This window comes from Lissotriton helveticus, chromosome 4_1 (assembly GCF_964261635.1).
Source record: "Lissotriton helveticus chromosome 4_1, aLisHel1.1, whole genome shotgun sequence".
Lineage (NCBI taxonomy): Eukaryota > Metazoa > Chordata > Amphibia > Caudata > Salamandridae > Lissotriton > Lissotriton helveticus.
This window is the reverse complement of record NC_136063.1, coordinates 1093283820-1093311159: the sequence shown is the minus strand read 5'-3', so window position 1 is coordinate 1093311159 and position 27340 is coordinate 1093283820. Positions and strand designations below refer to the sequence as shown.

At 48.3% G+C, this 27340-nt stretch overlaps 1 protein-coding gene across 1 annotated transcript in view; it reads left to right on the top strand.

Annotated features, from left to right (window-relative positions):
* Positions 1-27340, top strand: part of GABBR2 (gamma-aminobutyric acid type B receptor subunit 2) — a 1581022-nt gene that overhangs the window by 1287789 nt on the left and 265893 nt on the right. Inside the window, exon 12 of the mRNA XM_078686234.1 lies at positions 26173-26280. Coding sequence (XP_078542360.1) covers positions 26173-26280 — 108 coding nt within the window. The remainder of the gene's footprint in view (positions 1-26172; positions 26281-27340) is intronic.

Genomic DNA, 27340 nt, shown 5'->3' with positions numbered 1-27340 from the left:
CTCATTGCCCCGAAGTCCTTCTGCATGACCTGGATCAGGGCTCGCCTCCCGAGTGTGACTAGATCGTTCCCTCCCAGGTGAATGATGAGGACATTGGGAGGGCCACCCCTTAATGCAAGTTGTTGCTCTAGCTTGGACCTCAAGTTGCCCCATTTCATTCCCGGAAGGCCCAACCATACAATCTGTGTTTGTGCGAAAACCCGGGTCCACTTCTTGAGTGCTGCCCACCGTTCCAATCTGGTAACATACGAATGTCCCATCACCCACACGCAACAATCAGCTGTGAAGAGAGCAAGACACTTCAATAAAGGGGGAGAAAGACACCGTACTGTCAGCACACGTAGTTTAATAGATCACACTACACACTGTTTACTGGGAATGTGTCAAACAAACACCCCGTTAAATGGTACCTACTAAAACAAACATTCACTGCAAATTCTAAGCCGTATTATATGCTGCACCTAAATCTAACATTCACTGCAAATTCTTGGCCATAGTATACTGGTAATGTCACAGCTCGGTACAGCAAACCCCGAGTTCGCCCCCTTCGCTGCTGTTATCCTAAGGACGGATGTAACGCTGGAAACAAGTGGATGACCACCGTCCTATTCTCTTGACTCCCTCGGCACCCATCCCTGCCTTGAATGCTGTCGTGGCCGCACCAATCCGAAAGGAGTGACTTGAACATTTTAGCCCTGATCCCGATATCCCAGCTCTGGCCAGGGCTGCCCCCATAATGCGCTCCAGCTGGAACCTAGTTAGTGGTGACCCATCGGCATGCATGAGGAAGTGCCCAGCCAAGAGTGGCCTGATCTTCAAATATTCCCTGACTGTGGCAACCGGGCAGTATCTGGGATCCCCCATCGCCTGAAGCACTATTGTTGAGCCCTTTCCGGCCTGATCAGTTTTGGATTTGCGGATGTGGAGCACCAGGCTGTCTCTAGCACAAACATCTAACATATCCAAGGCTGCCCCGGATCTGTCTGTCTTGGCTTTGGCTACTAGCTCGCTTACCCTAAAGGCACCAAAGAACGCTAGGCAGAAGGCTGCCGCAAATAGCTGAGCTTCGAATGGGGAGCTGGTGACTGATGGCAGGGAATCTATCATACGTTGTAGCGCAGGGAATTCAATTGCAGCTCTCTTGTCAGCGGGCTTAGCCACTTCGTGCGCCCACCCCTTGAGTGCTGCCCTCACCCTGAAGGAACCAGTAGGGTCGTCCTCCCCGTTAAGTCTGGTGTCGTGTTTCACAGCTGCCAAGTGGCCACACACCCATGAATGTGTCCTGCCAGTCTGCCTGGCCCATTCCACAAAAGTCTCAACCTGCTCATGCATTCCCACCGCTGTTGCTCCTAAGGACACTATCACTGCTCTGAAAGCAGCTAGCTGCGCAGCATATCTTCTCGGGGTGGCCTGTGCCAGGGATCGCTGGGCCATCTTCTTCAATCGTTCCCCCACCATAGTAGTCTCCACAGCGGTGCCGGGAATGGAGTCATCGCCGCCCTCGCCCGCGGCCAGGCCTCTCGGAAACGGAGCCACTGAAAGCGAGAGAGAGCGCCAGCTGCCACATTCTTAGCACCCTCAATGTGTCTTGCTCTAAACTCCATGTTATACTGCAGACCTGCTTTAACTAACTCCCTGAGGAGCTCAGGACTAAGGGACAAGTGGCTGATAGCCCATTGATGGCCTGAACCACGGCCATGTTATCTGACCAAAAGACTACCTTTTTGTTGCTAAGACCGCTTGGCCACAAATGCACTGCTGCCACTATGGGGAAAAGTTCAAGAACCGTTATATTTGCTGTTAGTCCCTTCTTTCGCCATTCATTGGGCCAGCGCATCGCACACCACTCTTCGCCAAAGATAACACCAAAGCCCTCCCTACCAGATGCATCTGAAAACAAGCAAAGTTCCTGGCTGCTTTCCCAAGGTGCCCTCCAAATCACAGTACCATTAAAGTTCTCTAAAAAGTCGTCCCACATTTCCAGATCCGCTTTTAGACCAGGACCGAGGCGCACCAGGTGGGGTTTTTTACTTATGTTGGCCGTAGCTTTGGCCAACCTACGGGAAAAAACCTTGCCCGCCGGTATAACTCGCGCTGCAAAGTTCAGCTTGCCCAACAAACTCTGTACCACTTCTAAGGTAGCCTTACCCCTGCCAATCAATGACTTAATGTCAAGCTTCAACTCGCTAACTTTATCCGCCGGGAGCCTGGATTCACCTCTGACGGTGTCCAACTCGATCCCCAAAAAGGTCAGTATTTGCGCCGGACCTTCTGTCTTGCCAGGGGCAAGGGGCACCCCCATGTCAGCTGCCATTCCTTCAAATGCATGCAAACCTTCAGCGCACTCCTGGGTCCCTGCCCTGCCAAAAAAGAGGAAATCATCCAGGTAGTGTGTTACTTGAGAGATACCATGTTTGGTGGTCAGCACCCACTGGAGGAAAGTGCTGAAGGCCTCGAAATAGGCACATGAGACGGCACAACCCATTGGCATGCAGCGATCAAAGAAATATGCGCCCTCCCACTTAAAACCCAGCAGGTGTTGACTCGTTGGATGAACAGGTAGGAGGCGGAACGCCGATTCGATGTCAGCCTTCGCCAACCAAGCCCCCATCCCCGTCCTCCTTATCATGTCTATCGCCATGTCCAGGGAACAATAAGACACAGAACAGGCCCCCTCGTCCAGCCAATGATTAACAGATTTGCCATCTGGGTAGGATAGGTGGTGTATCAAGCGGTATGCTCCTGGCTGTTTCTTGGGCACTACTCCCAAAGGTGAGACTAAAAAGTGTTCAAGGGGTGGGGCTGCAAAGGGGCCCGCCACCCTCCCCAGGGCCACTTCCTTCTTTATTTTCTCACTGACCACTAGGGGGAGTTCTCATGCTGATTTGAGGTTCAAGGCATCCCTGCAACCCATGGGTCCCCTGTATGGTATCTTGAAACCATCTACAAAACCCCCAGACAGGAGCTCCCTCTCCTTCCAATGCGGATATAATCCGACCAATGGAAGAAAATTCTGCAGTACAATAGGTGAGGGGCCCTTGGTCGCTACCTGGGGCGGGCTCTGCCTAGCCGGGATTGGTGGGGTATTGAGATCTGTTGTCCATGTTGTCCGTCCTCCATCCCCAACCATACTGGCGTGCCCCGTCTGTTCTCTGGGCCTGGGCGGGAGGCAAACTCTGGCTGGTGGTGCAGGTGATGGCTGCATGCTGAGCACCACATTTGCTACAACTATGGGCAAACTTGCACGCTCTTCCCCAGGTGCATGCCCCCCGTTAAACAGTCTGCAGGTCCCTGAATTAAATCGTCTCGGTCCAGACCTCTGGCCCCTACCCCTGCCCCCACAAAAGGACTGCTTGAAAGGGCGCCTAGGGAACTGTTCCCATCTCCTATTGTCTGACTCGCCCTGCGCCTTGCTTGGTACCTCCTTCTTCTCACTGACTGTCCTGCACATGTGCTTAATCCAGAGTTGGATTTCTTTCTGATCCCATCCTAACTCGGGGCAGACAGCCATAGTCTTCCTCAAATCCTGGTCATACAGAAACCATCCCATCCCACCTGATTCTCTCGCCTCTTGCTGAATGGTGTTAGCGTACTCCATCAGCGCCTCACTCTGGGTCGGGTCCTTCTGTACAATCACTGCTGCTAGTATATTGAATGCCTCAGTCCAGTTCTCTATAATTTTCTCGGGCCAACGTTGGTACCTAACCTTCTTCTCATCCTCTTTCCCCCCCCATCTTTCTGGTGTCTGCTCCTGCAGTGCTATGCATTAATAAAGTCAGAATGTCAATATACTACCTTCTCCATATACCTTCCCTAGCCGCTTGTGGAACCTGCCATGCCAATGAACAGCGGCCTGATGCCAATGGTGCCTGGGTAACAGCCGGTCTAGGTAAACTTCCCCCGGCTGGTTGAATCAACTTATCTTGGGCAGGGGCAACCGCGGCAGGGCTAGGCCGATCCCCTCCAGCCGGGCTGCCAACAACAGCCTCTCCGCTCGTGGATGGTATTGTTGTACATATCCCTGCGCTGGGCAAGGCGGGTGCCGACCCCGAGACAACAGATTGGACCGTCAAAGGAATATCAAGGGGGGGAGGCGTGACACCAAGGAGGGCCTCAGACCCTGCGACTGTTGTTGCGGTGGGGGCCGGCAGGACGCTCGGGAGGGCAGGCTCTACTATAGTTGGTGCTGCTGTGATGGCAGCTGCGGGGACCGGCAAATTGACTGTAGTAAGCCCCGGCCCGTGGACCGGAGCAGTCGTGGCCCCCTGTTGAGCCCACACTTGCAGCACTGGTGCTGAGACCGCAGGGGCAGGCGGCAACATTTGCTGTGCAGGGACAGGTGGCAATACATGTTGACCAGCTACCACATCATCTAAACGTTTTTGAAACAATGCCATCATCCCCATCATTTGGTCCATTGCCTTACCCATTTGGGCCATGTCTGTTAGGCTACTGGCTGACTCATGTACAACTGTTGGTGGCTCAGTCCGTTCGGGAGCCCGTGCTGCGGGGGGTGTCTGCTTTGGTCAATGATCCGGACGCAGTGCTTCGGCCGGGAAATCCTTGCGTGTGTGTTTCCGCTTGCGACTGGACCTCCGTGTTGCTCCTACAGAGGTACTCGCCACGCTCTCAGGAGTGGGGGCGATCGCTACTCCGGACTGCTCTTGCCTACGAGCCTCGATAAAGCCCTGAGCCCAAGCCGACCCCTGCGCCTGGGCCAAGGCCAAAAACTCTGCCCACAGGCCCTCTTGCGGTGGCGTGGTGCCGTGAGCGTCCATAGCGGTGGCGTCTACCCTCTCGGGTCCCTATGGGCGAAAAATAACGTGAGGTTGTGCTACCATTAAATGTTCAACTGGCAACCAGTGACGACAGATAGTCTTCGTGAACGAAGCCGTGGTTAGGAGCTGACATGTAGGAAGGAGACCCCAAACATGAACCCGAGCCTCTAGGTATGTAGTCAAATGCTCTACCACTTATCTATATCCCCCGCCGTGAGGATAAGTTCTACCCGTAAACATCAGACATTAGACAAACATTTGCATATCCAGCAGAATTAATGTGGGCTACCAACTTAGTAGGGGGGGGGGAGGCTCCCCGTGACTGCCGAGTCACTGCCCATGCACACCGACACATGCGGTGACACCGTGAACTAGTACATCTGTATTTACCTGATTAAGTACCTGTTACGGGGGAGGGGAGTCAACCGATCCTTCCTACTCTTTCAGAGCGAGACCTGCAAGACAATGCTGTGTTAGACATGGCCCCATAGCTGAAGTACTGTGACAACGTACCCTCACAATCGCTCATGAATTATCCCCTTCACGGTACTACGAACCAACGCTGCGCACGGCGGGGTGGGGGGGGGAGGCAGGAGGGTCAGTTATGTCTCGTTTATATGTATTTGTATCCGCCCGCATTACTATCCGGGCCCCCGGTTGCACCCGCCCGCCCCGTACCAACCCTGCGCAGTGCAAGCAGCCAGGGCAAACCGGCCCCCTTTTTTGCCCCGCCCGCCCCGTAACAAACCCTGCGCAGCGCAAGCGGCTGGGGCAAACTGGCCCCTTTTCAACACTGGGCATGGACCTAGGGGCGAAACCGCACGCATGTGTCGACACACTAGGCTGTACCCAGCGAGAGCTGCGACGGTGTCTACAACCCTAATATTAATCGCAAAGCTACCCGTGGTACCAACGCACCAGTGGCCTTGGCCAAATTAATTTCCCGCTTCAAATCTTTTTAGAGCGGTCCCTTAACGAATTAAAACAAAATTTTTGACCGCAGGCAGGACTGGAACCCTGGACTGCTGGGCGCAGAGGCCGAGCACCGCCCCGGTGAGCCTCGCTGCATAGCGACAGCCCCGCCGCTATCTAATCTAAAAGGTATACGCACCCGCCGCTATCTAAAAGTATATGCCCTGAGAGGTCAGGGCCCCTTGCAAATCAGCGCGAAGGCAGAGCCAGAGGTCAACACCATCGAACCGAACGGCGGCAGGATGGGGGGGGAGGGGGCGACTAACCCCCGAATCGAAACCAGGCCTTTATTTACGCAGCAATGTAGTGCTTATGGGTGAGCAGTTAACTGATGCTGTGCACAATATATATAATTATACACCTCGTTCTGTTCACCAGATCGTACAATTCCTCAATAACCAGTAGGGCGAAAGGTCTTAAAGTCAATGTCTGGGTGTTATTGCATGCATAGAAGAGAAGAACGGGCCAAAGGGCCTCCGCGCCTGATGCCACGTGGGGCCCCTACGGTTGGACCCAACGCTTCACTGCCCACCCGTGACCACAGCAATAATACGTGCCGCGACCGTGACACAGCCGGGTCTGGCCCGCATGGCTGCAGCACTCCGACCCCTTCCCCTCAGGTACCCCACGTCAGACAGCGTCTTTATCGAGCCTCACCCGCATGGAGAGATTGCATTTTCCACAATAACCCCTCAGGTATCACACCGGTACCGAAAGGGGGGGGGTGTGAGTCGGGCTCTCACACGATCCTCGCCCGCACGACGGGATTAACCTTGCTCACAATGGCTGCCGCTCACTAACAACGTTCCCTCCCGTACTACACCGGCACCAACCGGGGGGGGGCGTGAAAAAGGGGGTCTCCACTATCCTCACTGGCAACGAGGAGTTGAGCTTAAAATGTAATTGTTCCCCATTATTTGCTATTCCCGCCTATGCTTCCGTCGAACCCGAGTCCCCAGGACTGGAGGCGTGCGCGCTGATAATTGAGCCACCTCACAGCCCAGCACACCCAATTGTACATAACTCCTCAGAGTACCGACCGGGGCATGAAGGGGGCTCTGGATACTCTCACCCTAACTACCCCGCGCACTGTGCCCTTCGCTCGCACTGCACACACGACCTACACGGCCCGCCGGGCTCACTCACCCACACCCCGGGGCAGTGCTCGTGCACATCTACCCGCCGCCCGAACGCGTGGCCACCACTCACCCGCCCCCCCGTGGTATCTTCACCACTGGGGCCCCGTTCTACCTGGTCATGCCCGGGGGGGAGGCCGGGGGGGAGGCAAGATAGCAGCACATACCTTAAAATTGACGACGAACGACGACAACAGCGCTCGGGCCGCGGGCGAGCAGGACAAACAGGCCAGGCTGACGGCGCGCTGGGGTTTAATAGGGGCGGGTAGCCCCCTCACAGGTGAGCCCGACCCCTACAGCCAGTGTCCAGTGGCAGCGGGGAGGACCAGGAGCCAGCTCCACCTTACTCCGCCCACCCTCCATGTACAGGCAGGGGCGCTGCGACTAGTGGCACTAAAGCGCTGCTTTGCCCATGCTCCCCTGCGGGTCACGCAGTCAGCGGCAAACGCTCTGCCTGCGGTGGCCACCACAAAAAAAAGTTTAATTTGATTTGCCAATAATCCAACACATTTTATCCAGACATGGATGTCTCTTACAGCGTATGGCAGTAGGTCATTTCTTGTCATCATCCCTCTGATGTGGTCAGCATGCATTTGAACTCCTAAGCCTGAATGGTGGTGTGGCAGGCTAGCACTGGCACTTTTAAGAAGTGTGCTGTGACTGCATTGCGCTTACAAAAGACTCCAACTCCAATGCATGCAGCATGTTCGTGCGTGCTGGAGGGCCGGGAGCATCATGTGGTTCTGCTCTTCCTGCTAACTGGTGACGCAAAAAAGATCCTGCACCGCACCCACAGTGCCTACTGCAGAGGAGCACACACAGACTGCCGTGCCGCGGTGCCCACAGTGCTGCAGTAACTTTATAACGCCTGTTTGTAGTTCACACAGGCTCAGCGCGCAGCCAGTCAAGGTGCTGAAAGCACGTGATAATGCATTTTAATATGATGATGCGGACCACCAAATTAAAATGCATTAGGCTAATGCTTGATGCGTGGTACTTGGCAGGGGTGCCAGAATAGGAAATCACAATAGGTATTTTCCTATTTGCGTTTTCTTAGCACATGTACAAAGCATTTCCTAAATGTAAAATGAGCATTTAGGAAATGCAGTCAGCATTGACTCAAAGTCAATGGTAACCTTGTGCAATTTAAAATGAGCATTTGCAAGCAGGTCTCATATTTTTTACAGTTAGAGCCATTGGCGTTGTAAATGGTTTTTTTTTGTGTTTTGTAGTGAACGGATGTACGTGATGGCAATTGTGAGTTTTACAATGAATTTACAAGGAAGCGCTTGATCGTGGGTTCTGGTGTATGGGGCATGTCATGGGATACAGTCTACAGCAATCCTGGATTTCCTTTCCCAAATCGATACTATGCTGTCATCAAGGACACAATGAGAATGCTCTATGATATAAAGGGAAATGCTGGGTATGGACATATTGAGTCCAAGAGAACAGGAGTCACCTGATCATTTTACTCGTGGGTGTTTTATAATGTTAAGCAGCATGATGGTGCTAATCCACCTGGTTTCTAACACCACAACGGGTGGCTGCCATGAATTTGGGGAGATACCCACCATGGATCCAGAATGAGCAGAATAATATAGAGAAAAACGCAGCTTATAAGTTGTAACTAGTAGGTGTGTGGTTGCAAAACACTTCCAGGGAACAGAAACAGTCCTTGCCAAGCCTCGATGTGAAACTATTCAGAGCCAAAACAATGTTTAACCTGTATGCACCAGTAGAATGGGGGAAATGGGGTTACGGCTCCCAGAAATGCAGCTGCTGTAACTGAATGCTCCCAGGGGTGAGACTGATGTGGCTTCAGCTAACGGAAATATGAACGTGTGGGCGCGATCTAAGCTACTGCAAAGCTGGCACTCCTATATTGTTTTCTACTATGCGGGACGAGCACGTTGCAACTGAGTGCCTGGCAAAGCCCGTGATTGGCTGTTCAATTCACCCATTAAACATGCCAGTGGGACAGTGGGGTGCTGCAGCTGCACTGGGGAGGCGGTGGTGCCATTTTAAATCAAACTTGGTAGTGAAAGCATAAAAGATTAACAAAATACGGTCCTGAGCGGGAATATCGACGGAGAAATATTGTGGGACATTAATATCGCCGCAGAAATATCGTTTGGAAGAAATAAGACAGCAAAAATATAGTTGACAAGAATATCGACTGACAGGTAAGTAATATTGATTACAAAAATATAGTTGTAATAAATATCGTCCATGAGCTTATTCATGTCAAGCAACCCTGCCTAGGTCTCTTCACACATGCTAGAATAGCGTGCAGCTTGGGCCAAAAACAAAAGTCAGATACCAGATTAATGCAGTCGGGCACTCAGTGTGGAGGTACCCAACTGTACACCTCAAAGGAGATAATCTAGTCCCAAAATGGATGTTTTTACCATATAAACATTTTGAAAAATGTTATGTTTAAATTGCATTGTCTTTTTTAACCACAGTTGTTAAAGTCTACAAAGCTAGCATTACGCTAAGATTTGCAGTTGTGGTTAGTTTTAGTCTTAGACTTAGTCGCAGGGCAGAGGGCTTATGGTAGTTTTTAGGTTAGCATTAGTGTTACGTCAGGGTTAGGATTAGGCATAGAGTAAGTGTCAGGCTTAGATGCAGGGTGCTACGGATAGGGTTTAGGTTTTCATTAAAATTAGGTTTAGGGTTTGGACTCCGCATTGGCCATAACATCATGGCACAGAAAAATGTGCTTTGTGATTTGCTTGGGGTTATGGCTAGGGTTAAGCAAAGGTTTGCTAGGGTTGGTTTTAGAATTAAACTTAGCATTTGTCTTAAATTCTGAGTTTAAGGTTAGTGGCAGGTTCAGGTTTAGGGTTGGTTCATTACATCTAGTTTTTTTCTTTCACACATTTTGCAATTAGAGTAACCTCAATGTAATTGTTTTAGGAGTATTTAAATTGCTATATTTTGTTTACATTTTATTTTAGGCATTATTGTGTTGATATTATCCCAAATAAGGATAGCTGTCTTTTATTGGCAACATCCGCTACAAAATAAGCTTATTGAACATTACGAAAGATGATATTCTCAAAGTTAGAGTGTCACAAAAACAGAAAAGGAATCAGATAAATAAACAGTGGTATTCTGAAATGTATGGGTGATTGGCAAGATAACTGAGAATGCTTGTTCATGTGCATAAGAACACAGGGTCGAATTTCACCCACACATTCCTCATCCAAACTTTCAACCCTTGACGATTATTATTAACAGAGCGAAAACATTTCAATGTTACTTCTAGGTAGCTCCGCTAATGTTAGGTGGCTTCGATCAACTCTAATGAAGAAAATGACATCCTCATGTCTCAGCGACTCCCTGCGCTTCATTGGCATTGGCATTCATATATTAAACCAGGGGCAACAGTGGAGCACCATATGTCACCTGTACTGCTGCACTATATTCTTTGGCTTCATCGTACATATAGAATTCCATATTCCTAATCTCTGGCGTCGGTTAGGATACTGGATTACACTATCTAGCAAGGTAGAGTGACGCCATTTCCTTCCCCGATGTGACCAATCATTCTTAGCCCTAATTTCCCTCTCTCCAGTAGATGTAGATCATGTGACACTCCTCTGTGGGCTGGACTGTCCCTCAGTGGCAAAGTGCTGAGCAGGAATTCATTTGTAAATGTGTGCAATCTCATCTATAATGTTGAATTTAGCCATACCCACTTTATTCACTGGTTGATTTTAAAAGAAATAAAAACAAGCATTTGGACAATAGAGACTCACTGAGGAGTCTCTAAGCCCCAGAGTGCCCCAAGTTCATGAGTGGAGGTGGGCTGATCCATTTTTCAGTACTTCAAAGTTTGCCTGCATCACGCGCTGCATGGGACTACATAGACTTGCTAGGGGTAGTGTAAGCCCCAGAGTGCTCTAGAGTGCTCCATGTCCATGATGAGAATGCAGAGGAGGCGAGCTCATCGAATTTCTCAGTGCTTCAAAGAGCACCTGCATGACTCACTGAGTGGGCTACAGACTTGGCGGGGGGCCTCTAAATTCCAGTGTGCACCACTCTGTAAAGAGGGGGTGGGCCCCTTCACTTTCTCAGTATTACGAAGTGGGCCTGCATCAACCACTGCATGCAGCATTCCCAGGTGATGGAATAGTTTATCTCTACCCTCAACCACCAACCCAATTTCTTTCACCCTTTGGCAGCTGTGGGATTTGAACTTGTGTGTGTGCAGTGCCGTATCATAATCTTGTGCTACACTACCCTTCCATAGAAATAACTTAAGACCATTTTGAGTGTTTTAAATTCTCCTTGATTGACTCTTTTTGGTTTTTCAAAATCTGCTCCCATTGCCACTGGACTGTCTGAAACCATACCAGCAATAATGGAGTCTGAATGGCAAACCTGGAAAGTTACACTGTGATTGAGCTCAAACAGTTCTGTAAGGAATGGGGACTGCAAATGAAGAAGAGCACCAAGAAGTTTGAGCTTCATAAAGTTCTGATTGCCTAGATGGAGGTCCAGTAGTTGATGACAGCAACAGAGGATGGAAATGAGGATGATGATCTGAAGAAGTAGGATCAGGACCTGGATATCAGCCCTGAAACAATGCTTTCAGGAGAGGAGGATGACCCATTTCCAGAGTTGGAACTCCCTGCCAGAGCAGAAAGCAGTGTTTTCTCCCACATGGCATGCCGCCAGAGGAGTTGGTGGACAGGAAGGCAGAGAAGGAGTTCAGGCTACAAATAGCCTAGCTCAGGATAGTTTTAAAAACTAGCTTTGGAGCCATTGGTTCATGAAATGAGCCTTAAAGAGCTGGAACTTAAGGCAAAACAAATGGATTCCAGCAGCAATGGTGGAAGCATACACTCAGTGTCTGAAGGAGATAAGAAGGTCACTTACCTAAAGATCTGGTGACCAATTATGTGGTGGGAGATAAATGGCTTGTTGCTTATTTATTATTTGTCGGATTTATATTGCGCATGGCTGCCCCAGCAACGGGGCGTCCCAGCGCCACCAAAGACAATGAGTCTGACCGGGGAGGAAAGAGACTTAGAGATTGACCGGAAAAAGCCAGGTCTTTATGGCTTTACGAAAAGCAAGGTGGTTCTGGATCCCTCGGATCGAAACCGGAAGCAAATTCCAAAGTTTCGCCGCAAGACAGCGGAAAGAGCGGCCTCCTGCTCTGGCTTTCAAAACACGGGGGGATGCTAACCAAGGCTTGGTCAGCAGACCTTAGAGAACGCCGCGGCACATAGAACTGTAACAAGTTGGACAGCCCCAGAGGAGCTTGTTGAGTCAGGATCCTATGCGACACACAAAGGGTCCTAAACTGGATTCGCTTTTCAACAGGCAACCAATGAAGTTTAGGCAAAACCTGGGAAACAGAGCAAGATTTCGGAAGTACCGCCAAAATGCGTGCCGCAGCATTCTGAATTCTCTGCAGGCGCCTAATGCTGGACTTATTGGCCCCAAGATAAAGAGAATTACCATAATCAAGTCTTGATAAATCTGTCGCCTGGATAATGGTTTGACACACTTTGGGGTGAAAAAAACCTAGGAGAGGTTTCAGACCTCGCAAAAGCCCAAAACAGGTCCCTGCCACAGCCTTCGATTGTGTATCGAAAGTAAAACTACTATCGATCCACACGCCCAAATTCTTAACTACCTCTTTGGGCAAATGAGCCGGTTTAAGACTATCCGGCCAACACTGCCCGGACCACATATCCCGGTCCTTCCTGAATAGCAGAACCTCAGACTTACTGGCATTCAACTGCAAGCAGTTTGCAGCCATCTAGTCCGCAACCTCTAGCAGGTCCTCCTTGAACTTTCCCAGGTTGACCTACTTCTCTTAGAGAAAGTGATCTCCAATTGGGTGTCGTCAGCATACGACACCAATGACATCCCTCTTCCCTTAGCCACCAGCGCAAGGGGTTGCATATACATATTGAACAGAAGGGAGCTCAGTATTGAGCCCTGAGGCACCCCCTGTTTCAAGGCAAACTCCTTGGAATGAAAAGGTGGCACCAGGACCTGGAAAGGTCTACCCTCCAAGAAGGACCGACACCAGGCCAAAGCCAAGCCCCTAAGTCCAATATCCTGTAAACGCTTTAGCAGTATCTCATGGGAGACAGTGTCAAATGCGGCACTTAGATCCAAAAGAACTAAGGCAGCTGAATCACCTGCATCAAGACTCCCACACATTTCTTCTGTCACAGCCAACAGAGCAGACTCTGTAATGTGGAGAGTTCGGAAGCCGTTCTGCGAGGGATCAAGAATGGCATTATACTCAATGAACTCAGTGAGTGTAGTATTCACATGAGATTCAACCAACTTAGCCAAAAAAGGCAGTTGGGAGATAGGGCGATTGTTGCCCGGCTCACCAGGATCCAAAGACAGTTTCTTTAAGAGAGGGATGACTTTTGCGTGTTTCCACGCCACTGGTACTGAAGCTGAAGACAAGGAGAGGTTAACCAAGTCTAAACTCACTGGAGAAATCACGGCAAGAAACTGCCGGAAGTGAGTGGGTGTCAAAGGGTCGACCGGCGAACCCGATTTGATTTTCATACAGAGGGTCTCAAAATCAGCAGGGGACAACAGAGGAAAAGATGACATGCTGTTGCCCACCCAGGGTCCAGAATCCCCTGGCCCCTCCCTAATGCCCGACCAGACTGATGTAGGAAGCCTTTGATATATCTTCTCAACCTTGTTCACAAAATACCTGGCCAGATCATTACACTGATCATTCGATGAAGTAGGAGAGTCCCCTGAAGCACCGGCATTCTTCATGCTCTTGAGCGGAGAGAAGATTGTCTTCAGGGTCTTATGAGGTGACCGTGAAGGTGCACAAGATTCCAGAGGAGCAATGGGTTTAGGGTGGTTTGTGTAAACATATACCTCCACCAGGAAGTGACACAATACTCACACCACAGAAAAGTACAGGCGAAGGTTCAGTGACCGCCACAAACTCCTAAACTAGCCACGGGTGGATTTATTGCACTAGTGTAGCAAGCACTGAATGGTTAGGGAAGAGGCAGCAAAGTTTAATGATTACAATGGGCTGTACAACTTGATTCTCAGGGAGCACATGCTCAATATTTTGTTTTACAAATCTGCACCAGCAACTAGTAGACAGGCAGCAGAGTGGTCCCATGAAACTGGCTGAGGAGGCAGACCTCTGAAAAAGCACCAGAGTGTCCAAAAGGCATTGGGGTGGGGGAGGGGAGGGGGACTCTCAAAAGAATGATCACAGGTTTCAGCAGGAGAAAGGAGGGGGGACTTAAAAATGAGGAGTTCTCAAAAGCCCCCCAAATAATTGCCTAGGGAACCGCAGTGACCAGTCTCAATCTGAGCCAAAGAAGATAGAGTTCTTTGATAAACAGACAGGAAGGTTTGGCCTTGTGTACTGAGTGCTGCAAGTATGGGCACTCCAAGGGAAGCAGCAACGGGCATATTTACAATAAAGTGATGGAGCGCTGGTTAGATCCAAAATAGCTAACATGGCGCTCCATCACTTTAGAAATGTAGGGATGTGCCGTATTTACAATAATACAGTGCATCATGGTGTTTCTCGCTGTGCTGGCACTCAATTTAGCTGCCTAGCACAAACACTGGCACCCTTGCAACATAGTCCAAGGGTACCTGCATTGAGGGAATGATTGTTTATGTGCCGGAATGTGTCCCTTCCTGCACATAAACAATCCAGAATGGCGATTTGTAACTTGTGTGTGTGCTGCATTGTGCAGTACCAGTAGAAGTTGCAAATTTACATTTTTTTAATGAGTGTTTATGTACACGAAGGGACACCTTCTTGCACATAAACAATCATTCATGGCAATTTACTGTTTATATATGTGCTGCAGCAAAAATGAGGAGAAATAAAGCATTTCTCTTCGTTTTACCATGTTAAGACCAGGTTGTCTCTGGTCTTAATTTTGACACTACCTCCGATTTACTCCACCCTTGAAAATAGAGGGCAGCGTCAAAATCAATGGGTGTTGCGGCGGAACACCCATTACAACACCCCATTGCCCACCCCTTTAGTATAGCATGAAAGGCTATGTTAAGTGGCGATGTAGGCGAAGCCCCTATCACCATGGGAACATCTTTAGAAGTGATGTTTCTATGACGACCGGGGCTTGTAAATATGCCCCTAAATGTCTCAAGAGGGCATAGCCCCCAACGATGGACACATCTGGGTTGACGAGTGTAGCGCTTGGAGAGGAAGTGGTCCCAGTTAGGTTTGGTAAGCAGACAGAAGTTACCCTAGTCTTCCTAGTGGATAAGAAGTTGGTGCTAAAAGCCCATATTCCCTCAAATACTTCCAAGTATAGGTAGAGGGCCACCGTCAATGGGTGGAGGCTCTAAGTCACACAAGAGCCAGCATGACTACTGTAAGGTGTCAGCTAGAGTCCTCAGAGCAGGTACCCCCCAACACAGTTTCCCAAGTCATAGTGGCAGACAACTGTGAAAGTCATCTACTGGTGACTCTGGTTCTCTTTGAGTAAGGGACTTCTCAGGTTCTCGAACAGTAGCTGTGAGCCCTGCCATGCCCGTAGAATGTTGAGCAATTATCTGGAGCACATTAGCTAGAAAGAGGTAGTGCGTAGGTCACACTTGAAGATGTTGGGGTTGTCTGAAAGGGTCTGTATGACCACAATGTCCATGGCTGCCCAGGAAGGGAGTCCTGGGTGCATGGAGCCTAGAAACATGGCACCAGGCAGCTGCAAGAAGAGTATGGGCTAGAGGTGTGGGAAATCACCCCCTGAAGTTCTAGTAGTCCAGGTTGATGGGGCACAAAATGAGAATGCTCCTGAGCTTACCACCGAGTACATTGCTGCCTTGGGTGATCTATGTTAGCTTGCTGGTTGGCGAGTTGAGGATTGGTTCACCAGGGAGGAATTCTGCAAAGCCCAGACAGAGCTCCCAACTCTGAGGGGATTGAGGCAGCAAGCTGAGGCCCAGGCAGCAGGTGATTTCTCTGAAGATCACCTTATATTTTGGGAGGATTACCTCCTTTGCATTGAGCCTGAAGTTCCCGGACCTGGGGCAGCCTGTGTGCTGGTGGTCCATCAGCGTTACAGGGTCTGCCTACTGGGGTTGGCTCACCATATCTCAATGGCAGGACAACTGTGGCAAGACACAACCTTTGCCAGGCTTGTCACCCACTTCTATTTGCCACAGATGAAAATGGGCTCAGAGGCATTTTGTAGGTCCTGTCCCACCTGCCAGGCCAGTGGGAAGCCAGGGAAAAAGTTCAAGGCTACCCTGACCCTGTTACTTGACGTTGGCACTCTCTTTGAGAGGGTGGACATTGACATTGATGGTCCCTTGGACTCCATGATAGCTTTAAGCAACAGGGTAATCCGGGTCTTGGTGGACCAAGCCACCCTGCTACCCAGAGGCCATCCTTCTGAGGTCAGTGACTGCACCTGCGATAGTCAGGGCCCTGGCAGGGACTTTTATCCACATGGGGTTACTAAAAGAATTTGTTTCTGACAGAGGCACTAACCTCATGTCAGCGTACATGAGTCCATGTGGGATGAGTGTGGAGGGAATTAGAAGTTCTCCACACCCTATCATCCCCAAACCAGCAGGATTATGGAAAGATTTAGCAAGACCTTTAAGGGCATGGCCTACCTGAACCCATGAGGCATAAGTTGGAAATCCTCCTGCCATGCCTTCTGTTTGTCTACAGGGAGGTACTACAGAAGGAGTTTGGATTTAGCTTGTTCAATCTCCCCTATGGACACCCTGTTAGGGGACCACTCAGCCTTGTAAGTGAGGGGTCCGAAGCCCCCTCAGGATGCGGTCGCCTACATGCTAGCACTCCACAACCAGATGCATTGCTTGTAGAAAAACGTGAAAGGTCAAGAGGTCATGAAACTCTGGTGTTAGAAATTAGATTTTTGGTCGGCTAGGGCATGTGCCAAAGTCGGGCAGAAACCACCACTCTAGTCAGGATAAGGGATTTACACTCCTAAAATAACCCCTACTCACCCCCTTGGTAGCTTGTCACAAGCAGTTAGGTTTATCTTAGAGGCAGTGTGTAAATCATTTGCACATAACCAACAGTAATACAATGTAAGCACTACAAAAAGACACTACACCAGTTTAGAAAAATATCCAATATTTTTATATATTTAAGACAAGATAAAGATAAAAATCAACAATACAGTACTTAACAATCTTTGGTTATCAAAATGTGCCGGAGAAATAGTTCCTTGATATCGCTAGCTCCGTCCGGGACTATCACGGCGCTGTGAGCAAACAAATCCAAAGAGTTCTGGCTGACCGTGGCGTCGCGAGCCAGCTGAGATGTCAGGAAGACCGGCAAACAGTACCTTTTAGGAAAGCAGGGAGTCAGTGACCTCTCGTTGAGCTTCCGAAAGCACGACGTCTACAGGCGTTGCTTCCGGAGGTCAGTGCAGGAGTCTTCGGGCCCTCAAAGTCACAGGCGTTGCAGATCAATCTCCTCTCTTTTGAATTTATGAGTGCTGGCATCGGCAGGCGTCGGATGCTGCGGTGTGAAGTGCAGCAGTGCGGCATGAGGTGCTCTCAGGTTGCAGCGCGAGCAAAGGCTCGGTGGCGGCATCAGATGACGTTGTCGGTGAGACCAGGGTCGCGGTTGAAAGGGAATGCGGTGCTCATCACGGTGCTGGCAGGTCACGGTGCAGGCATCAGCGTCGTCATTGCTGAAGCGCTGTAGTCGGTTGACGAACTGGAGTCGATGGCGCTGGCGTCGGTAGGCCATGGCTGCGGGATAAGGGTGGTGCGTCGTGTAACTTTACAAGCGGTGCCCAAGAAACCGCGGTGCGTCGGGAATACCAAGGCGCCGTCGTGAAGCGAGGCGGTGCAGAGTGCAGTGCCCACAGATTGCGATGCGAGCAGCTGCTCGGTGGCGGCAGCAGCAAGCGGCACCGGTGAGACCAGGGTAGCGGTGCGGCAGTGCCCTCTGCGGTGCCTTCAGGACACGGAGTCAGCAGTTGCGTCATAGACGTCGTCGGGTTGCTTTTATTCTGTTGCCAAGAAACAACTAAGGGATGGCTCTAATCAGTAAGGCTGAGCCTAAATAATTATAAAACGAACAGGATTGCCAGTACTGATATGGGTATATTGGAGTAAACAAATAGACGTCCTAAACTAGAAGAGAAATTCCAGAAAGGGAATTGCTAATTAATAGCTTTTTATTTTAGCAAATTATCACATGAATATTTCAAACAAATTCTTCAATTTATCATACAAAAAATAAATTCTTATAGGAAAGAACACATGGGACATTAGACTATAACTATACATCAATCAATCATTCAAAATTTCACGCATATCACAGCCAAACATTACACACTCAAAAAATTTTAAAGAACAAACACACAGCATATAATACAATATTTACATTTCAATACATAGAAAGAAGAAAGAAGAAGCCACGGTCTGCAAAGATTTTCCAATGAAGTGAAAAAATTAATTAATTTTTGCCAAGTACATTCCTGTACAACAAAGTAATCAAAACTTATTGGAATTATTAATCAAAGGTAATGTACAACGTTGGGCTGCAGGAGGGATTCATTAGATAACCAGCAGCTCTCGCAGACCAGTGTGTGGCAGGGCCTACGCGTTTCGAATCCCACCAAGTTATTGGGGATTCTCTTCAGGGCCTAATGAAGTATCAATTAGCGCTGATCAAGAGCGTGGGGTGGAAACCGTCAGATTATTAGAACACGTCAGTATGAGTCTTGTGCATGTAGTATAAGGTCTTTGTTCAAGCAATGTCCATTGAATAGTGATTAAAAACTGCCGGATGGAGGACATGGACCCCTATGTTTAACGGATATCGTTTCAGGGTCAGATGAGGTTAGCGATTGTAGCGCGGTCGGTTCTCTGGTCGGTTGTAAAGCCTTGTAAACCTTCAGAGGCTAAAGAGGGTGAGGACAGGAGTGGGACGACTTCATGCTAGATTGATGAAGCGATAAGGTATAGCGCCGGCTGGTACGCCATTGAACCGCACGGTCGTTGAACTTCTTATGCCCGTGGTAGATGACAACTTCTTCTTTAATTAATTCGGACTCTGTGTCATTTTCGGCATCATTTGCGGGACCCCAAACTAACATTTTTTCGACCTTGGACTCTAACCACCAGTGGGCTTCATCAATCAGATATCCGTTAAACATAGGGGTCCATGTTCTCCATCCGGCAGTTTTTAATCACTATTCAATGGACATTGCTTGAACAAAGACCTTATACTACATGCACAAGACTCATACTGACGTGTTCTAATAATCCGACAGTTTCCACCCCACGCTCTTGATCCACGCTAATTGATACTTCATTAGGCCCTGAAGAGAATCCCCAATAACTTGGTGGGATTCTAAACGCGTAGGCCCTGCCACACACTGGTCTGCGAGAGCTGCTGGTTATCTAATTAATCCCTCCTGCAGCCCAACGTTGTACATTACCTTTGATTAATAATTCCAATAAGTTTTGATTACTTTGTTTTACAGGAATGTACTTGGCAAAAATTAATTAATTTTTTGACTTCATTGGAAAATCTTTGCAGACCGTGGCTTCTTCTTTCTTCTTTCTATGTATTGAAATGTAAATATTGTATTATATGCTGTGTGTTTGTTCTTTAAAAAATTTTGAGTGTGTAATGTTTGGTGTGATATGCGTGAAATTTTGAATGATTGATTGATGTATAGTTATAGTCTAATGTCCCATGTGTTCTTTCCTATAAGAATTTATTTTGTGTATGATAAATTGAAGAATTTGTTTGAAATATTCATGTGATAATTTGCTAAAATAAAAAGCTATTAATGAGCAATTCCCTTTCTGGAATTTCTCTTCTAGTTTAGGACGTCTATTTGTTTACTCCAATTTACCCATATCAGTACTGGCAATCCTGTTTGTTTTATAATAATTTATTCTGTTGCAGCACAAAACACACAGTCCCCAGTGCTGAGGGCAGAAGAGCTTGAAGTCTTTGCTGTTCCTGAGACTTCTTGAACAGGGGGCAAGCTCTACCTCAAACCCTTGGAGAAACTCACAAAGTAGATTACTGCCCAAGACAAAAGCAGCCACTGCAGGCCAACACAGCAAAGTGGTAGTTCCTCCTTACAGCTTCTCCGGCTCTTCTTCTTGGCAGTCTTCTTGGTCCAAAAGAGTTCCAAAGTTTAGGGGTCTGGGCCCCAATATTTATATTCCAAAATCCTTTGATCTCTTAGGCAGAGAGTGTATGTGCCCAGCCAGAACAAGTTCTGCCTTCTCTGGTGTGACTTCCTGGCAGGAGGTGCAGACGGCATGGTCAGAGGCAGACCAGGCCCTTTGAGGTGCAAGGAAATCTCCTCCCCCTTCCCCAATTGCAGCCCAGGCCATTTTCAGCCCTTTCCTGACCGACCTAGACTATCTGGCGCCACCCCTGCTTCCCAGCCTGCTGTCATCCAAAACCCAGACAGGCAATCCACATTCCAGCAGAGGCACACGGGATGACTGAGCAAGAAAATACCTGCTTTCTAAAAGTGGTATTTTCAAACAGAATTTAGAAATCACTGTCACTAAAATATGCATCTTTAGATTCTGAGTTCAGGCATGCTAAACTTTATTTTTCTACCTAATTCCCTAGGCCAGTTACGTTTATAAGATGTTATAAACAAACTCCCCATTCTGTCCTATGGGGAATAGGTAACCTTGCAATGTCGAAAAACGAAATTGACTGTAATTCGAAATCAGGACATGCCACACATACCAGGGCATGGCCTACCTTTCACATACCCTGCACCCGGCCCACAGGGGTACCTTGGCCCTACCTTAGGGGTGGCTGACATGTAAGTAAAGGGAAGGTGAGGGACTGGCAAGTGGGTGCACTGACCAATTTGACATGGCAGTTACAAACTGCGCGCAGACTCCGCAATGGCGGGTCTGAGTTACCTTTTCAGGGCTACTCACGTGGGTGGCACAATCAGTGCTGCAGGCCCACTAGTATCATTTAACTCACAGGCCCTGGCACACTCAGTGCACTTTACTAGGGAATAACAAGTAAATCAAATTATCAATTACGGAAACACCAATCCATAATAACACAATTTACCACAGGAGCACTTGCACTTTACCACTGATCAGCAGTGAGAAAAGTGCACAGACACACTACACCAGCAAAAACAGAGTCAAACCCGGGAGGTCAGAACGCAAAAACTCAAGGGAAACACGCCAAAAGATGCCAAGTCTAACACATGTCTCCTCCAGCTGAAAGTAGAGAGAACTACCCACTCTCCTGGGAGTTCTCTTCACTAAGGCGGAAGAGCCAGGACAGACCATCTGTCTGGCGTGTTCTGTGCCAGGACGTTGTTCCGCGGTAAAGTCCATTCCCTCTAGGGAGATGGACCACGTCAGCAGTTTTGGATTCTCACTCCTCATTTGCATCAACCATCTGAGGGGCCTGTGGTCTGTCTGAACCCGGAAGTGAATCCCAACAGGTATGGTCTCAGCTTCTTCAGTGCCCAGACCACAGCAAAAGCTTCCCTTTCTATGGCACTGCAACGCTGTTCCCTGGGGAGTAGTCTCTGGCTAAGGAAGACTACAGGCTGGTCTAGGCCCTCTTCGTTCAGTTGTGTGAGCACCGCATCCACTCCATGCTCTGAAGCGTCATTCTGCACAACAAATTCCTTAGAGAAGTCGGGTGCCTTGAGCATGGGTGCCGTGCACATGGCGGCCATCAGAGCATCAAAAGCCTCTGGCAGGACTCAGTCCAGATCACCTAGTTGGGCTGCTTCCTGAAAGTCAGCTCTGGTAAGGGGGCAACAATGGTGCCATACCCCTTAACAAACCTCATGTAGTACCCGGTGAGTCATAAGAAGGCCCTAAACTCTGTCTGGGTCTTTGGGGCTCCCAAGCCAGAATGGTGTCAACCTTGGGTTGTAGGGGCGCCACCTGGCCACTTCCTACCTGGTGTCCCAAGTACACCGCCGACCCTGCCTGTTCTGGCACTTACTGGCCTTGATCATGAGGCCTGCCCTCTGAAGCACCTTCAACACTTCACTGAGGTGCTGCAAGTGTTCTTCCCAGCTGGAACTGAACACTGCAATGTCATACAGGTAGGCGGCACTGAAATCCTCCAGTCCAGCCAACACCTGGTTGACCAACCTCTGAAAGGTGGTAGGGGCATTCTTCAACCTAAAGGGCATCACCCAGAACTGGTAATGTCCTTCTGGGGTTGAAAATGCTGACCTCTCCATGGCCCCATTATTTAAGACAATCTGCTAGTACCCAGACGTTAAATCAAACGTGCTGAGGACTTGGCAGCTCCCAACCGATCAATAAGCTCATCAGCTCTGGGGATGGGGTGTGCGTCAGTCCTGGTGAAGGCATTGAGCCCAGGGTAGTCCACACAAAACCACAGTTCTGGAGTGGCACCGGGTGCCACAGCCTGTGGGACCAAGACCACGGGGCTGGCCCAAGGACTGTTGGAAGGCTCGATCACCCCTAAAGTCAACATCTTAGAGACCTCCTCTTTAATTTTGGCCTTGACCCGGTCAGTCAACCTGTAAATCTTGTGCTTCACAGGAGGGCTGTCACCGGTGTCCATGTCATGGGTATACCAGTGAGTGGCACCTGGGGTCAGAGAGAACAGTGGGGCAAACCGTCCCAACAACTGGTGACAATCGCTCTGCTGTTCTGGGCTCAGTGTAGGGGAGAGGATCACACCTTCTACTGACCCATCATGCTCCTTGGTAGACAGGAGATCAGGGAGAGGTTCACTCTCCTCTTCCGTCCCATCATCTGTTGCCAGGAGCATGCTCACTTCGGACCTCTCGAAGTGGGGTTTGAGGCGGTTCACGTGGAGGACCCTCAAAGGGTTCCTTGGAGCCCACAAATCCACCAGGTAGGTGACATCACTTTTGCGCTCCCTACCTCAAACGGCCCAGTCCACTTGTCCTGCAAGGCACAAGGTTCCACAGGGGCCATGACCCACACTTTTTGCCCAGGTTGAAATTCGACCAGAGTGGCATTCTGATCATACCACTTCTTCATTTTTCCTGGCTTGCTTCCAGGTTTGCCTGAGCGAGTTTCTGAAGTGGGCAGTTTGGTTTCCGAAGGCCACATAGCTAAACATGAAAAAAACAAAATGACCCGCACAAGGAAAATTATAAACAGATTATATTTTTTGCTAGATAATGCAATAGTATTTTCAGATGTACAACATGAATGCTTCCAAGGAGAAGTAAGGTCCAAGTCTTGTGAGTTGTATTAGAAGACTTTTTATTCATGAAAAAAATATTGGAGATTCAGAAAATTGCTAGCTGCCAACGCGTTTCGTCACCACCGTGACTTCTTCAGGGCTCTAAAATCAGTAGAACTGTGATAGATAAAGCTTGCGTCGCTTGGATAGAAATACATCAATGAAAAAACATTTAAAATCCTGTATCCTAGTTCCCTTTATATTTAGTCTGACTTCTCAGTTATTTTCTCTGTTATACAGCAATTTTCGGTATTAACATCTGTATCACAAGGATAATATCAAGGGTAGTCTGATATATCCCCAATAATGTCTTGCTTATTTTTGTATGTTCAGGTCTTGTGGTGTTATGGGACCATCAGAATTTCTTCAGTAAGTGGCGGGCATTTTTAGCGTGCCACCGGAGTCGTGTGCATGGTCCCTTCCGAGTATAGCTAAACATGTCCTGGGAGTTTTCCTGGGAGATGCCTCCCAGCCTTCCTTCACCAAATTCAGAGGTCCTCTCACAGGGTGACCATACAGAAGCTCAAAGGGACTAAACCCAAGAGACTTCTGTGGTACCTCCCTGTCCCCAAAGTGAAGGCACGGCAAGAGGCAACCCACTTATGCCTCATGGTTTCTGTTAGACCCTTAATCATGCCCTTCAAGGTCTGGTTGAATCTCTCCACCAGACCATTACCTTGTGGGTGGTAAGGGGTGGTGAACTTGTAGGTTACAACACACTCCTTCTACAGGGATGTCATATACTTGGATATGAAATTGGTTCCCCTGTCAGAAACCACCTCTCTGGGGAACCCCACTGGGGAAAAGATCCCCATTAACGCCTGGCCCACCACTGGTGCCGTCATTGTCCTGAGAGGGAAGGCTTCCGGGTACAAAGTGGAATGGTCCACCAAGACCTGGATGTACCTGTTGGCCATGGATTTCTTGGGATCCAGTGGCCCCACAATGTCCATCCCTACCCTTTCAAAGGGTGTTCCAACCACTGGCAAAGGCTGGAGAGGAGCTTTGATCTTCCTACCACTCTTACCGCTTGCCTGGCAAGTTGGGCAAGACCTGCAAAGTCCATCTGACTGCCTGCGCATTTGGGCCCAGAAGAGTCGTCCGTCAAATGATGTAGGCATTTTTTCAGCATCTGTAGCAGTCTGAAGCAGGAGACTGTCAGCACCTGGATTTGTGGTTGGAAGGAGAGGGCACAATTGAATGTAATGCCTATGTTCTTTATTGCGCCTTGTTGAGGGCCCGGTAGGCGAGCATCCTTTGGCCAGAAAGATCTCCATAGGTCAGGTGCAGGTGAACCAGAGGCCATGGTCTTGGTCTTATTCTGGTTGCATTTTAGCTGTTTAATGGCCAGCCACTGAAACACCTTAGAGGGCCAGTTTTTGATAGCCTCCCCAGCCAACTCTCATCCCTTCCCACAGGAGAAGAGAAGGTGAGTGTCATCTGTATAGGAGATTACTTAAGTTCCTAGAGACTCCACTAATACCGCTAATGATCTGAGGTAAATGTGGAACAAGGTAAAGCTCAGAGCCGAGCCCTGAGGTACCCAAACTGTCATTCCTGCACTTTAGAGGAAAAAGGGGGCATCCAAACCTCTTGGCTTCTTTCATTCAGAAAAGAGGTGAGCCAGTTCAGAGCTTTAGCCATAATCCTGATTCCCTGCAGGCGATCGAGGAGTCTTCAATGGGGACAGTATTGAAGGCCGCTGAAAAGTCCAACTTAATCTAGATGGCCTTGCCTCCTTTATACAGGGTGCTCCTTACATATTCCACTACTTCTAGCAAAACCATTTCAGTGGGGGAGGGAGATGCATTGAAAATAAATTAGTTATAAATGCAGAACAAATATTTTTCACTCTTTGGACGACAAAATACGTCCGTCTCTTGGAGGCTGAGCAGGGGGAAATAGAAGTTGTGTCAAAATACAAATATGTAGTTTTGGAAGAACCGTTGGGAGAAGGCATGTAAAGAAAACTGTTGACAGCCTTGATTTGTTTTTTAATTATCTGCTGTCTTCACTGTTTTTTCTTCAAGGACGCTTCTAGAAGTGCTCAAGGCAAAGATTCAAGAAATTGCTATCTCCTGAGCAAACCTTTTGATTCTTGCTGGGGTTTCGAATTTTGATGGTTACTAGACAAATGCTTAAAAAACAGTTTGCACCTCGCAAATAGTTTAATGGACCAAGCATTTTTTAATTGAACTTGAACTTAGTGCTTGCAAATGCGAGGTACCAACAAAGTTTTTTTTTTCATGTAGCAGTAGGACTTTCTAGTCGACAATATAGTTACAAGTTATATTGCTAAAACAGACGATCTCACTAGCTCAAACCGGAGAATATTAAGGTTTTGCAGATCTGTTTGACTATCTTTCACTCTTGATTCAAGTTAAGGTCTGTCTTGTGAAATTCTGAATTTGTGAGTCTCCTGGTAGGGAAAGGAAAGGTTTTGAGGAGAAAATGACAACACATTGAGGAAAATGTATGTATCCTTATGAGATAAACTTTGACTGACCATTTCTTCTTTTATTGCTCTATGTTCCTACGAAAACATAAGAACATGTCATTTAATTTTTTAAAAAAAAATATGTAGCAAATAGTCGTCATTTGACTGTGAAACTAGCATAGAACATTTATTTTTTCAATGTAATTTATGGTTCAAGCAAACTGTTAGGTGGCGCACAGGATGTATAGGGATAGTATTTCTTTTGTTTCGATTGCATTTTAAAATGTGCATTTACTTCTAACGGTTATAGAATGTTATCCTTGTTGTTTGGTAAGGCTTTGCCTGTGCATTCTATATTTAATTCCATGAAAGATTGTTAGCCTTAGAGAAGGCGGGAAATTATTTTGTGGTAGTAAAAATCGAGAATCGGTTCAGAGTACAAACAAATTATAATTTCGGATTAAAGGCTTCTAGAAATATTTCGCTGAATGTATGTTAATTCTGCGATCTAAAGCTATCAATATAAGGCTAGTTATTTCCTTTTTAATTACATCAGCAATTTTTAATGAATGTACTAAAGCTAAGGTTCAGAATAACCAGTTGTCTGTTTTTAATTTGTCCTTGATTTAGGTTCGAACGTGGATTCTTACTGTCGGCTACACAACTGCATTTGGAGCAATGTTTGCGAAGACGTGGAGAGTTCATGCCATTTTCAAAAATGTGAAGATGAAGAAAAAGGTTAGGAAATAATTCTCTCTCAGTGACAAATCACATCGAGTGATAATAGAGATACTTGCATGTACAAATCTGATTTCTGTTTAATGAAGTACGTCTCGTGATCTGCTTTCCAAACTCGAACTCCGATTAAATGCAGGTGCAGGTACTACACAGAAAACTATACTCTGAGCTTGTGAATAGCAAAAAATATAGTACACCAAAAGTATATTTTACCTTTGTGAATAAGGCCATGTAAACCTTAGAAACCACCAGCTAACTGATGGGACATCAACACCAACTAACTGATGGGACATCAACCGGGGTGGCCAATGTGGCCTTTAGGAGTAAGTGGTCCCCAGCGGAAGGTCATAGACCATGCTCTGATCTTCGTTAGCGTGAGGATAGAATCAGAGGGTGAGCTTGTGATTCTCGAGGGTGGGAGTCGTCACTTCCATCAGGTGACAGTGAATGGGATCCATGTCACTGCTCTTAGGGACAGTGGGGCTAGCCAGACCCTAATAGTAGAAAGGCTAGTTTTTCCAGAGAAGTGCACCAATCATGTGTGTAGGGTAAGTCAGGGTCACAGGCAGGACTTTTTCCGCCCTATGGCCTCGGTGTCCCTGGAGTGGGATGAGGACATGACCCAGAGGAGGACCATAGTTACCTCCCAGATGCCCATATACTGCATTCTGGGAAAGTAGTTGCCCCCTGTGTCAGGAGCACGGACAGCCACCCAGGGCTTCCTGACAGTTCCGTTTTCTGTGGCTACCCCTCCCCAGTGCAGTGTGCAGGAGCCCACATAGAGGGGCAGGGTGAGGGAGGACTCACCCCTGTCCCCTGTTCATTCTCAGGGCATAGACCCTGGGCTTAGTGACCAGTCTCATGCTACCACCACTGAACTGGTGGGAGGTAGAGTGGACCTAGGGTGCCTAACATTCCATAGTGTCCCCCCCCACTGTAAGAAGCCTCAGAGGTCAGAGAGACCTCAGGAGCATGCCACTCCACTGTACGCTACTACACTGTATGCAATTACACTCTGCTCCACTCCACTTTATGACACTCCAGTCTACAATATTCCGCT